Source organism: Rhinopithecus roxellana, chromosome 8 (genome assembly GCF_007565055.1).
Source record: "Rhinopithecus roxellana isolate Shanxi Qingling chromosome 8, ASM756505v1, whole genome shotgun sequence".
Lineage (NCBI taxonomy): Eukaryota > Metazoa > Chordata > Mammalia > Primates > Cercopithecidae > Rhinopithecus > Rhinopithecus roxellana.
Window position 1 is genome coordinate 95156339 of NC_044556.1, and position 14591 is coordinate 95170929.

The 14591-nt window shown below is 44.7% G+C and overlaps 1 protein-coding gene across 2 annotated transcripts in view; it reads right to left on the reverse strand.

Moving 5' to 3' along the window:
• Positions 1 to 12050: 12050 nt before the first annotated feature.
• The window catches only part of C8H1orf198 (chromosome 8 C1orf198 homolog), a 30048-nt gene continuing 27507 nt past the window's right edge, over positions 12051 to 14591 (reverse strand). The window contains exons 4-5 of one of the 2 annotated variants that reach the window (XR_749172.2): positions 13776 to 13860; positions 13433 to 13522 (exon numbers count right to left, since the gene is read on the reverse strand). Coding sequence is in view for 1 of the 2 variants with exons in the window: in XM_010374045.2 (XP_010372347.2) it covers positions 13466 to 13522 (57 nt within the window). In the remaining variant the exon portion in view is untranslated. Of the gene's footprint in view, positions 13523 to 13775; positions 13861 to 14591 lie in introns of both variants that reach the window. The other variant, XM_010374045.2, reaches the window with a different exon arrangement.

Here is a 14591-nt window from a genome sequence, read left to right on the forward strand (position 1 = left end):
ACCAGATTATGCAGGGCTAGTCTGCCAGGAGCAACACTGGGCACCTGCTTCTCCACCTGCGCAAGGCCCGGAGGGCTTCTCAGCCACTGTCCTCATCCACTACCCCTGTTTTGGTGCTGCCAGGCACAGAATGCACCTGGAGGAAGAGCTGAGTAGAATGAGAGCTGGAGGGTGGGAGCTGGCGTGTTGGAGGGAACTTGAGCATAACTTAGGTCCAGGCACTCAACACCCCCTCTATGGAGTCAGCCCTTGGGGAGTCAGAAAAACAGAGGTAGCAAATCCCACTGCAGGGAGCTGGCAGAGTCAGGTGGCATGCAGAAGAAAGAGCACAGCAAGAGGGGCCTGGCAATGGGAGCAAAGTCATCAAAGGCATGGCACCCTCTTCAGTGGACGGGCATGGCCTCAGAGGTGGTGGCAAGGAAGGAGGACAGGAGTCTGGCTAGCTATGTAGAAGCCTTTTGGGGCGCTGGGACATGGAGCCACCTTCTGCCCCCTCACCTCCAGCTGCCCCTGATTCATTGTGCAACTGCTGATAAAATAATGACTGTCACTGATGCCATGCTTACTGTGTGCCGGGCGTTATGTTAACAGCTATTTTATTCAATCCTCTCAGCAACCCTGTGAGGTTGAGAGAGATGATAGAATCCATCACATCACATGGCTGGGAAGGAATCTCAATCTGTGCAACTCAAAGTCCATTCTTAACCCCCCACCCTCCTGCACACCCTCACCTGGAGCTCCCCAAGCTGAGACTAGAGGTGCTGTCCAGGAGGGTTCCACAAGCAACTGAGGATTGGAGACCCCCGTTTTCTTAATCTCGTGCTCTAGAAGGAAAGAGAGCTGAGTGTGGAGCAGGCACACACCGTGCCAAGGCCCCTGGAGCTCAGATCTAAGATCCAAGATGTGTAGGGCCCAGGCACTTTTTGGTCACTGAGACTGGCTCACCCCTCCTGCCACTCCTTGTGTCTTCCCCATCCACGACCCCACCCCTACCCCAAATGTGAGCAGTCAGTGATGCTCTTTTAGAAACCACACTACAGAGAATGTGGCTGTTTTCTGGATGGCTTCAACCTGCTTTCCGACAACAATCAAACCCACATCATGCTCTGGCAAGGCCACGTGATCCTCCAGGCCCGGACACTGGAACAGTCAGTGGCCAGCATTGCCATTAGACATGGGAGAAGCTGAGTGCAGCATGAGGCCTGAATCTACCACAGGGAAGTCATCTCACCCAGGAAAAGGACTTCTAACCCCCAAAGCAGAGAATGTGCCCAGCCTATCTGTGGTTAAAAGACAGCTCATTCATTGAATGAGAACTCATTCATTGAACTCATTCATATGAAAGTCATGGCCACTCATCTGTGCACCATGTCTCTGAAGAAGCCCCTGGGTCTGGGCAGCAGCCAGCCTGTCCACCCCTCCTCACGGGCTGCTCTCGGCCAGCTGCTCCATCTCTGCCTCCTGCATACAACCCTGCTTTTTACCTCACTGGTCCTACTCCCCTGGCCCTGGGATGCTGCTCTTGGCTCTGCAGCTGTTTGGCTGGATGCCTCTGAATAGAACATTCAGCCTCTATGTTCTTCTATTTCTTCAACTGGAAAACAGAGAGAAATATGGTCATCATTTTTTTCAAGGGGTGAAGGAGTCATTGGAAGAAATAGCCTGGTAAAGATTCAAAACCCATCGGCTATTTGGAAGAAAAGCTGCTGCATAAATAAGCTGCTTGACCCAAGGCCCATTTTGTACGCTTCTTTGAGGTCGAGCTTATTTATTTTCCTGGCTCACAATCCCCAAAGGTTGGGGTGAGCCAAAAGGCAAACCTGCCCTTTGCAGGGGCCTCTTCTGTCAAATTAATCTGATGACTTGATGGAGTAGTGGGTGGAAGGGAACATGGCCCTGAAAGGTTAGCAGTGGAATCCCTGCTGGAGAGAAATGACGCTGGCCCAGGGGGACGTGCTTTGTGCCCAGCCTGGACAAGCTAGTTCACTTCTCGGGGCATATGCTCTCCCTTCCTCCTCATGAGAATAAGAACACCAACTCTACTCCCTGAGAGTCTCCTAACTTGGTCTCCTGAGAACCCAATGGGGCTGGCAGGGAAGGGATGATTACTTCTGTGTTACAGAGAAGAAAACAGACTTATTCAAAGTCACAGAAGTAAGTGAGGACAAGACTTCTGCCTACGTGACTCATTTTCATACAATACGTACCTTAACCCTAACATAGAGCCGTGATACGAGTCAAATGAAAGAATGTACAGAAGGCCTTCCAAAAGGGGGTGAAGCTCTATGCAGTGCTGTCCAGCAGAAATGTAATGCAAGCCACATACGTGATTTTTATCACATATGTGTAACCACATTTAAAGTGTAAAAAGAAACAAGTGAAATTAATTTTCATTGATGTTATATTTTATTTAATCCCATATATCCAGAATATCATTTCAACATGTAATCAATATAACAAAAGTATCAATGAAATATTTTGCCTTCTTTCATACTAAGTCTTGGGAATCTTGTGTGTACCTTACACTTCCACACACTTCAGTTAGCACTAGCCCCATTTCAAGTGCTCAGTAGCTGCATGTGGCCAGTGGCAACTCTTTGGGACAGCTCGGTCTGTCAAATGGTGGGGCAGGTAACTCCTGCCAGGCTACTCCTAAGCTGGGGCAGCTATGAGGATCCACAAGGCCGACTCAAAGGAGCTGGAGAACTGCTTAGAGACAGAGAACAAGAACTGTGGAAGCAACTTGAACACTTTCACTGCCCAGGGGTCTCCCACCTTTATGTCTTTTCACCAGAACCTTTTCCCAACAAAAATTGGATGCAAACCCTCAAGGTAGGAAAGAAACAAACCCAGAGCTCTCCATTTGAAGGGCTCAGACCAGCCAACAGGCCTCTCTCCAAGGTGTCCCCTGAAGCTCCCACTTGAAATGTTAAGTGTTTTTCTTGTAGACATCAAATAGTAGGGATTTTTAAAAAAATTTTATTTATTTTTGTCAGAGTCTTGCTCTGTCACCCAGGCTGTAGTGCAGAGGCATGATCTCGGCTCACTGCAACCTCTGCCTCCTGGGTAAAAGCAATTCTCCTGCCTCAGCCTCCCCAGTAGTTGGGATTACATGCGTGCATCACCACACCTGGCTAATTTTTGTATTTTCAGTAGAGATGAGGTTTCACCATGTTGGCCAGGCTGGTCCCAGGAGTTTGAGACCAGCCTGGGCAACATAGTGAAACCCCATGTCAAAAAAAAAAAGAAAGAAAGAAAGAAAGAAAGAAAGAAAGAAAATTAGCTAGGCATGGTGGTGTGTACCTGTAGTCCCAGCTACTTAGGAGGCTGAGGTGGGAGGATCACGTGAACCCAGGGAGGTTAAAGCTACAGTGAGCCATGATCACGTCACTGCACATCAGCCTGGGTGACAGAGTGAAATGTTCCACTTACTTCAAGCTTGTATATTTGGGGGTGAAACATCTGTAGTCATTTCTGTATTATTTTTCCTTCTCTGTACTTCATACGTCTTTTTTTTTCTCTAAACTTTTCTATGTATAACTCCCCAATGCAAGCCCTCCCTCCTCCCCCCTCCCCCCTCCCCATGATAGGCCCCAGTGCGTGATGTTCCCCTTCCCGAGTCCAAGTGATCTCATTGTTCAGTTCCCACCTATGAGTGAGAACATGCGGTGTTTGGTTTCTCTTCTTGTGATAGTTTGCTAAGAATGATGGTTTCCAGCTGCATCCATGTCCCTACAAAGGACGCAAACTCATCCTTTTTTATGGCTGCATAGTATTCCATGGTGTATATGTGCCACATTTTCTTAATCCAGTCTGTCACAGATGGACATTTGGGTTGATTCCAAGTCTTTGCTATTGTGAATAGTGCCGCAATAAACATACGTGTACATGTGTCTTTGTAGTAGAATAATTTGTAATCCTTTGGGTATATACCCAGTAGTGGGATGGCTGGGTCATATGGTACATCTAAAAACTGTTCTATAGATTTTCTTTATTATTGATTTTCAGTTATTTGTAGCATGCTTTGGTATGTTCGTGTGTGTGTGTGTGTGTGTGTGTGTGTGTGTGTGTGTGTGTGTGTTTACCCCACTTCAGGTTCATTGAACTTCTTCTGTAAGTTTATAATTTTTATCACATTTTGAAAAAGTTTGGCCATTATTTCTTCAAATTTTTTGATCCCTTCCTCTCTCTCTTTTCTTTCTGGGACTCTCATTACTCATACATTAGATCTTGTAATATTTCCCCACATGACAATGAGGATTTGTTCCTCTTTTTCCCAATCTTTTGGTTTCTGTCCTTCACTTTGGACAGATTCTATTGCTATGTCTTTTAGTTCAATAATTTCTGCAGTGTGTCACCTAATTTTAATCCGATACAGGAAAGTTTTATTTTATGTATTGCTTTGTCCTTTCAGCTTCCATTACCCTCTTCCTCATCTTCACATTTTACTTCACATCCTGGAGCATTTGCATAATGTTTATCACAGTTGTTTTAATCTCCTGTGTGCTAATTCCTCATCTCTGTCACTTCTGGGTTGGTCTATCAGTTGATTTTTCTCCTGTGTATGAGTCACATTTTCTTGCTTAGTAAATAAGTAATTTTTGATTGGTTGCTGAACATTGTGCATTTAATGTTGTTTAGTGCTACATTTTGTGATTTTTTTTTTTTTTGAGACTGAGTCTCACTCTGTTGCCCAGGCTGGAGTACAGTGGCACGATCTCAGCTCACTGCAACCTCCACCTCCTGGGTTCAAGCAATTCTTCTGCCTCAGCCTCCCTAGTAGCTGGGATTACATGCACCTGCCACCAGGCCCAGCTAATATACATATATATATTTGTATTTTAGTAGAGACAGGGGTTTCACCATGTTGGTAAGGCTGGTCTCGAACTCCTGACCTGAAACAATTCACCTGCCTCGGCCTCCCAAAGTGCTGGGATTACAGACGCAAGCCACCATGCCCAGTCCATTGTGATATTTTTATAAAGAGTTTTGGGCCTATTCTGGTAGCAACTAAATCATTTGTGAGTCGGTTTGATACTTTCATGCCTTGTTTTAAAACTCTTTTAGGGCAGATCTAGACTACTCTTTATTCTAAGGCAAAGTTAACCCCACTTCTAATGCATGGCCCTTCTAGCATCTCTGATGAGAGCCCTGCATATGCAACCTGGTTTGCACTGTGGCTGGAGGGATGTTGAGTGATTCTTGGCCTCATGTAAACTCTGGGAATTATTCATTTTTGTAGCTCCCTGATAACTGTTGTTTCGTTGGAAGTTGATCTTGTCCAGGCACTAAAGTTTCACACATGTACAGATTGGTCTTTGGCCAAAGATTTAGGAAATCTCTACGCAAATTTCTGGAACCCTTCCTTTTTGGAACTCTGCCCTGTCTATTCTAGCCCCTTTGGCCTCCCCAACTTCAAACTCAACCTCCTTAGCAAAGCAAAACTGCCAGGTTCTGTCTGTACTTCTCCCCCACCCCTGTGCTATAGTCCAGAAATTACTGCCAACACTCTCAAGGAGACTCCAATGCATATTTCTAGAGCTCTTTTTCTGCAGTTCCCTCATGCAAATTCCAGCCTCCTTTTTTTCCCCAAACTCGTTGTCCTCAGCTCAGAGAAACGTGTGTGCTATGCTGAGAATCCCCACCTCCTACAACACAATCTAGAAAATGTTTCAAGCCAGAATCATAAGGCTTATCTCATTCATGTCCTCTCTCCCAAGGATCACAGTTCTACATTGTCTGTTGTCCAGAGTCTATAAACAGTTGTTTCACATACTTTGTACACTTTTCTAGTTGTTTATAAGGTAAGCCTTGTCCCAACTGCTCTGTCATTGCCAGAAGCAGAAATCCTCTTTTAAGCACTTTCAACTATAAAATTGTTTGTGTAGTCATATATTTAGTCTGTCTCCTCCACTAGAATATAAGCCCCATGAGGGTAGCAGCTATGTCTGTATTATACACTGCTGAATCTCCAGTGGGAAGGAGAACGAAATGAGGGGGTGGAGGGAGGGAAACAGAGAGCATGACACAAAGAGAACTGCCAGGGCCCATGTGGTTTCCAGATTTGCATTTGGATCTCATTTCCAATCTGGGCTGTCCCTGTGAGATACATGACTTCCATTTGGACTTGACTATTTTCATAATAAAATGCTTTAAAATGCTGGTATTGTGTTAACGCACTCAATTATATTTTCCAACACTTTCTGTAATGTAGTTAGGAAACTTAAAATAATTTTAGGAATCCTCACACATTATTGTCTATGATTTTATTGCATGACAAACTTTGTTGGAGTAAACTTCAGGTTGCTGTGGTGAAGCCATTGGTCAATTGATGAAATCATTTCTTCCTTTGCAGAGTGCCCTTCCCCACCTCACACAGCCTGTGTGACTTCTGTCCCCAAGGAACAGGCACCAGGTCCCATTTGCATTGATCCACTAAGCTTTACACATGTCAGCTGATGAACTATAGAGTCACACAACTATCGAGAGTGACACCAACTGCAGCCAAACAGCCAAGTCACAAAATGTTGAATCAATGTCAGCCAAGGACCACCTCTGATCTAACAAGCTGGCTAAATAAATGAGACTCCTGTCTCATGTGAGAGCTCAGCAACAGACTTAGGTGATGCACAATATCAAATTTCTTTGCAAGTGGGTGCCTACTAGCACGTGATTATCATCAGTCCACTTAAGACCCCTCTGTTAAATTTTTCCTGCCACCTTTATTTCCACCCCTATTCCTCCCATAGGCTACCATTCTATTCTTTTAAATATACCTTGTTTATTTGCATATATTTAAAATTACGCAAGTGGTGTTGCTATATATACTATGATTTTAATGTCTCCCCCACCCAAAGCTCATGCTGAAATTTAATCCTCAATGTGGCTATATTGAGAGGTGAGGCCTTTAAAGGGTGACTGGATCATGAGGGCACTGTCCTTATGGTGGACTAATCTCACGGATTAACAGATTAATGGATTAATTTAATGGATTACCATGGGAGTGGGACTCATGGTTTTATAAGAAGAGGAAGAGAGACCTGAGCTAGCACACTAGCACACTCAGTCCCCTCACAACGTGATAGCCTGTACCACCTTGAGATTCCGTAGAGTCCCCACCAGCAAAAAGGCCCTCACCAGATGCAGCTCCTCAATCTTGTACCTCTCAGCTTCCATATCTGTAGGAAATAAATACCTTTCTTTTATAAATTACCCCATTTCAGCTCTTCTGTTATAAACAACAGAAAAGGGATTAAGACAATATTCCATTTTGTGTTTTCCTTTTTCCAATAATATGCTTGTTCAGATCCATCCATATTTCTATGTATACATCTAATTCATTGCTGTTAATTGGTACCTAATACTCCATGGTGTGGGTGCACCTAGCCCTCCTTCCAATGATAGACATCCGGCTTGCTTCCAACTCCCACAAACAAACAGCACTGTAGTGAACAGCCCTGTACAATGAACAGGTCCCTTAAGTAGCTGTGTGAGAACTTCTAAGGGATATATATGTGGGAAATTGTGGGGTCACAGGATATACGTATAAATAATCTGGCAAAATAGTACCAGATTACTCTTGACACGCTGGCTGCACAGTTTTCTCCACCTCAGGATTTCTCAGCCTTGACCCTATTACCCTTTGGAGTTGGATAATTCTTGGTTCTGGGGAAGTACCCTGTGGACTGCAGGATGTTTAGCAGCATCCCTGGCCTCTATCCACCGAATGCCAGTAGCACCTCCCTCCCAGCTGTAACAATAAAAAATGTCCCCTGACACTGCCAAATACGCCCTGGGGTGGGGGAAGTCTCTGCAGTTGAGAACCACTGCTTTATCCCATTTTTGCCAAAACTTGGCATGATCCAGCTCTCTATTTTTTTTCTCTACCAGTTATTTTTAGCACTTTTTCATAGACTGATGGTCTTTAGGATTTTCTGTTAATTTTCTATTGAGATCACTGACCTCCTTTTGTTAATTTACAGGAGTGCCCTCTATGTTCTTGATGCTTGTGCTTTATTAGAATTGACATAGCAAACATCTTCTCCATTCTCTCAGCTAATTAACCCTATCTATCTTCACTAATAGAAATCTAAACTTTTATGTAATCAGATTATTTTGCTTTATGGTTTGTGCTTTTGATGTTTTATTAAGGACCTTTCTTGCCCTAAGTCACAAACTATTTTCCTCTATTAGTTTTACAGTTTTACCTATGACAATCTGGTCTTTAATCCATAGAACTCACCTTCTACATAGTGTGGGGTAGGAACCCACATTTACATTTCTCTGTGCAAACTCATCCACCCATATAGTGAGAATCCTTCCTTTTCCCTGCCAGTTTGTGGTGCCATTTTGATAGTAAATTAGGTTCCCAAAGACACATGGCTTTGTCCCTGAGCTCTCCATCCTGTTTCATTCCTCCAGTTGTCTGTTCTTGCACCAATACCCACAAACTGTAATTCCATGGCCCTGTAACATGCTTTCGTAACAGAGCAAGCCATCCTCCCTCACTTCTTTAGTGAACTATTTCTCTGTTTATAACTTAGAGTAATTTATCAGATTTCTCAAACTAGCCAACTGGAATTTTTATTAAAGTTGCACTAACTCTCGGGTGGCTGAGGCAGGAGAATGGCGTGAACCCGAGAGGCGGAGCTTGCAGTGAACCGAGATCACGCCACTGCACTCCAGCCTGGGCGACAGAGCGAGACTCCGCCTCAAAAAAAATAAAAAAAAAAAAAAGAAAAAGAAAAAAAGAAAAAAGTTGCACTAACTTTATGAGATTATTTGGGAAGTAACTTTTCAAATATTGTTACCCATCCAAGATTATTCAGATCTTCTTCTAATTTTTCTATTTAACTTTTAGATTTTTCCTTAAAGAAGTCTGTGCACTTACGTTGACTCCTGGACACTGTATTTGTGCCTGCCATTATGAGGGGTATTTTTTTGTTTCTAGTTCAAATTGCTGCTTGTTAGGAACTGAATTGTCCCTCCTCCACCCCAAATTCCTTTATGTTGAAGTCCTAACCCCCAATATCTCAGAATGTGACTATTTGGAGTCTGGGCTATTAGACAGGTAATTAAGTTACAATGGGGTGGCTAGGGTGGGTCCTAATGCAATACGACTGGTCCTCATAAGAAGAGATTTGGACACAGACAGCACAGACTGAGGAACGACCTTGGTGAGGACACAGCAGGAAGAGGGGCCTCAGAAACCAACCCTGCTGACATTTTTATCTCAAACTTCCAGCCTCCAGAATTGTGAGAAAATAAACTTCTGTAGAAGCCACCCAGCCTGTGGCATTTTGTTATGCCTCCCTAGCAAACCAATGCCCTGCTCTTAAGTTTATCTTAAATCCAGGGTTGCCCACTTGTTTTCTACCCAAGTTTGGGTGTGATTCAAAATCACTGATTTCCTCCAAGGGAGCTCCCTCTTGGTACCCATGTTCCCGGAAAGCTGGCAAGTTCATCAGAAGACTGCCTTGGAGAAAAAAAAAAAAAAAAAAAAAAAAAAAACTGCCAGAAAAGGCCTTGAATAGTCCCACCCCGCAACAACTAGCATTCTCACACCCCCGGATTCAGATTCAGCATTTTCCCTCCCTGGCTGCAAAGTGCTGAATATACCCAGGTAGGTTTTGCCTCTATGTTGGTGGCTCCTCCCTCTTGCATAGAAACACCTTTTTAAAAGATGTGTTAATAACACATACTGAGTTACTGCCAAACCTAGAAGCTTGGGAGCTATTTTGTTTCCTCTCATAATGTGTAGATAGAATCATCCAACACTGACGACCCACAAACTTCATCACAAATACTATATGCCACTAAGTCGGCAGGTGCAATTACTCACTCTCCCAGAAATCTCCAGTCCCGAAAGCAGCAAGGTCCCACTGTGCATAAGTTAGGAGAAGTCTGCCAACCTATGTCAGCATTTGTCACCATTTTTAGCCTTAAAAGCTTATTTAATATGAGAAATTGACATCTCCTTAATTTATAGTTGGTAATTTACCACCTACACTTTAATGAATGGAATAAGACTGACTGGCCATATTTTATTTTGCATTTCTATTCCCCATCCTCCCACCAAAAATCAGCTTTAACTACATGCAACATGAAAGCTTTCAGGGAGGCAGCTTTTCAGAGCCCTCACCCAATACAATAAGCTTGTGTGGAAAGCCTTGCCAACGCTTCCATTTTGCCCGAGGGCTGTGCAAGCGCCCTCCAGGACAGAGCCCACCCCTCCTGCTAGGAGCCATCACCTCCCACAAACCTGCAGAGAGGACCGCGCCAAGACTGCAAAGCAGGCTTCCGGAAGTGGCTTAAGGTAGCTTTCACTAGCACGAACCTCTTTTTCTCTTTTGTGTTCAACTGCAATCATCTCCACAGGCTTCCTGACACCAGCAGAGGCCCATCAGAGACACAAATAGCGTTTTTTAAATGGCTTTATTAAAGGCTACGAGTATAAAATATGACTAAGTTACAAGTCGTCAGTAAGAATTTATTATTTTTGAAAACATTAATTAAAGAAAGGGAGACCCAAAGAAAGGGAGGCTGTTCCTGACATCCACACAGAGGGTGCGGCTCAGACAGGTGACAGACCCCCACTGTTCCCAGTGGGGCTGCACCCCCAAACCCAGGGGGCCAAGGGAGGGGCCCCCAGATTAAACAGAGGCTGGTTGCTGATTTCTTGGGGGAACTTTTGTAAAAATGAAGACACTGAATCCTTGAGCTGAATCCCAGGTGCAGAGACCGGGGGGAGGTGGAGAATCCAAAATCATGCTCAGGTTTCTCCTGAAAAGTGTGTATTTTCTAAAAAATAAATATAAACTCCTGGATTTCGAAACTCCCTCCTGATGCATGGGAGGAAAAATATGGCAAATGTAGAGCTAAGAAACCATCTTTGCACAGACTTTGCCCAAGGTGCAGAGGAAGATCTGCCGGTCAGGCAGGATGAAGACCCACACACAAGCCTGTGTCCTCCAGGTCGTCCCTTCTTCAAAAAGCAGAGCAAAGCAATACAACTTGAGGACCCCTCCAAGATTTCCTAATTTTTGATTAACATTTAATCTCAGGAGGCTATTCCATTAAGAAACATTGTTATTAGAGTTAACATTGCTAGGTGCTGGGCCCCAGTCGGTACTAAGTGAGGCAGAAGCTTTCAATAATATCCACAGCCCTCAGCACCAAGAAGAACTTGGAGAGAATATTGGGCTTTATGAGAAAGTGGGAAAGAAATTAGAATTCCTGGTCGGGTGTGGTGGCTTACGCCTGTAATCCCAGCACTTTGGGAGGCTGAGGTGGGTGGATCACGAGGTCAGGAGATTGAGACCATCCTGGCCAACATGGTGAAACCCCGTCTTGACTAAAAAAAAAAAAAAAAAAAAAAAATTAGCCTGGCGTGGTAGTGGGCACCTGTAGTCCCAGCTACTTGGGAGGCTGAGGCAGGACAATGGTGTGAACCCAGGAGGTGGAGCTTGCAGTGAGCTGAGATTGCGCCACTATACTCCAGCCTGGGTGACAGAGCGAGACTCTGTCTCAAAAAAAGAAAAAATAAAATCATCAGAATTCCTCCCAAGAGAAGAGGCAGATAACCTCGGCCTAGTGTCTAAGACACAGGTCTTTCTTCTGTGCTACGCCAACACTACAGAATACAAACGCATACATATACATTTGCTACCACAGATTCTGTAACAGCCCCGTGCTCTCCAGGCAGAAGGTGGAGGCAGGTGGCTGCTGATTCTGAGAATTCCTGTGTGAACGGTGCCATTAGCCCCAAGGGGAGCTGGCGCCTGCTCAGGCTGTGCCAACTGGGATTTCTAAGCTCCTTTTCCCCTCACCACCGTGCTGAAACCTTTTTTGCCTCGCATATATCGACTATACTTCAATGGTACAGAAAGAACCAATATTTGAAAAGTGACAGTAAATCACTGAAGGAGAAAGATAAAATACACCTCAAGGAGCCAAATGAGGTTTAGGGACATAAAGCAATTGGCAAGAACTGAACCAAATGTTGGCTCTGCCACAGCTTTGGCAGAAACTTTCCTGCAGGTGATGAGGGGTTGAGGTGAGTTGTGATGTGCTTTATTTTGGAGCCAGATAAAATATTCTGGAAATCATTTCAGAAGGTCCTATGAAACACGCATTAAAAAAAAAAAAAAAAGACACACTTTGGTATTGAAACCAAGCGCTCACTGGCAGGGGTCGCAGAGATTAAGGCTTCAGGTGAGAATGCAGTGATGGCAACGTGGAGATGGCGCCATACCGGGCTTGAGGCTCTGCTTGGATGCCCCCTGCAGGCTCACATAGCTCCAGGGCCACTGGGCAGGGCAGCCTGTGAGTGCAGCAGCTTCCCTAGGGGAGGTGGGCCACCTTGTACCACTGGGCAGCCTTGGCGTCTGCACCAGCTCCAAGAGATACTGCTGCTATGACACCATGCAGGCCTCCACGGGTGCTGCTGAGGTGATCACAAACTCCACTCTTCTGCTTCTGGTGGTGGTCAGGGCTGGGGAAGGTCCGTCATGATGCAGCCTGGCTAGCCCTTAGGAAAAAGAATGCCCACTGCTCCTACCAGTCCCACGCTGGAAGACTTTAACACAACTAAGCAGAAGAGCCCTGTCCTCCAGCCACGCCTGCCATCTGCCCTGACTCCTGCAGGTGCCCAGTCCAGGGAACAACCAACAGGTCACATAAGCAACAAGAACTTCCAAGAGGAAATGGATACAAAACCAAAGAAAGTGGTAGCCCCACTGCTGATAATCTAGATACAAAATAATGAAAAGTTAATACAAAACTCTTTAAACATGCAACTCTTTTTTAAAAACAATGATCCGTACTCTGAATACGTATCAGGGCAGCTTAAAGACTACGCTGCCACATACCCGCAGTCTGTTCCCTGGAAATGGCGTGAAAGTGGAGGGTGGCACATGATGTGAGAGACGTGGCTTCCGCCAGAGAAGTCCCGGACAGCTGCGAGTGCTGGCTAAGAAGGTCTCTGGGGGCCAATCTTTCCGGGGTCACGGCCAGCACGCTGATGTCATGGCTGATAACATGACCCTCAATCACCCCTCAAAAGGAACCCATATGTTAAAAAGGGGAGGGGGGAGGGGAAATAATGGAGAAGGAGATGGAAATCACTTTTACAATTTTTGTGACTTGGTGGAATACATCCTTTGAGGAGGAGAAAATTGGGTGGAGCTGGGAACAGAAGTTTTACTTACAAGATCTCCTGAATTATTAACAGACCTTAAAAATTCCAAATGTAAAACTTCTGTTATCAAATCACTGAAAATAGCATATATATCTGGTTCTACCAAAAAAGAAAAAATCTGCAATATTGACCAGTTTCCAAATGATTAAGAAAAGAGTGTCAAGAAACCAGGAAAATACATAGGAAAAGGTGGCCCTTTTTATCCTCCTCCACCACACCACTTTGGAAAACATTTTAGGGTTCTTCATTGCATTTTTCTAATACATTTTACCAATTGTCCAGAAAGTCAAATCCCGTCTTCAAGACGACATTACTTGAGCTGACCTGGAGAAGGGACAAAAACATGGAAGACAGACGTGAGCCTTTTTTTTTCAGTTACGCATAATCTAAAAACAGCATCTCATTTAAAACGACCCAGATAAAAGAACCTACTTCTGTCTCAGAGGTTCCCTGACCTCAATTTATCTCAGTGCTTGAAATCAGAAGATTAAATAAAGTTCAATGCAATCTACACTCTGCCAGCACCCAACACTAACCCCTCTTCAACTCCAGGCGTGTCTGGGAGCAGCTTACAGACCTTACAGAGAAAAGAACGATGTCTCTGAATTTTTCCATAAATCTTTTATGTTTCTGAATGACAGCCATGTTCAAATTTATTCATCCTAAATAAGAGAACAATTCATAAAGATATTCCTTCAAATATAAAATAAACATCACACGTAAACACAACAAAAAAGAACTTGCAAAGTTGAGAAAGTAAACAAAGCATGGAAAGAACGTGAAGCTTATTTCTTTCAGATCTTGTGAAAGGTTATGAGGTGATTTTCCCAAACTCCAGGCTCAGCCTCCGGGGCTCAAGCGATCCTCTCGCCTCGGCCTCCCACATACCTGGGACTACAGGCATGCACCAGGTGTGCACCACAAGGCCTGGTTTAATTTCATTGTTCTTTCAGGGGAAAGGGCTTGACTGACAGGTCCCCTCTTGTAAGCACAGGCTGTCTCAAGCTGCTGCTGTTTTCATAAACCTTCTGACTGGCTTCCACTCAGCAGCCTGTTTCCAATGTCCCTTTCCTCCAGCCTAACACCGGCAGACATTTACCTGGTGCGCTGAGGTCCTCTTGAGCAAAGAAACCTTGACTCTCCGCCCTCCAAGCAGCCGGCAAGCAGAAAATGCATACATGGCGGCAAGAGCAGGCAATGGCCTAAGGGGCTTGCCCTTGACACCTGTCTCAGGCCCAGTTTGGCTGCACGTGAGACTGGTGCAGAGTGAGGCAAAACATGCAGAATGGAAGAGGTGCAATCCAGTCTTCCTTATTCTGGTTTCCTTCCAGTTTCTTCAATGCAGTGGCATTTCACTGTGCTTTACTCTCAGAAATCTGTTCTCTCAAAGGAA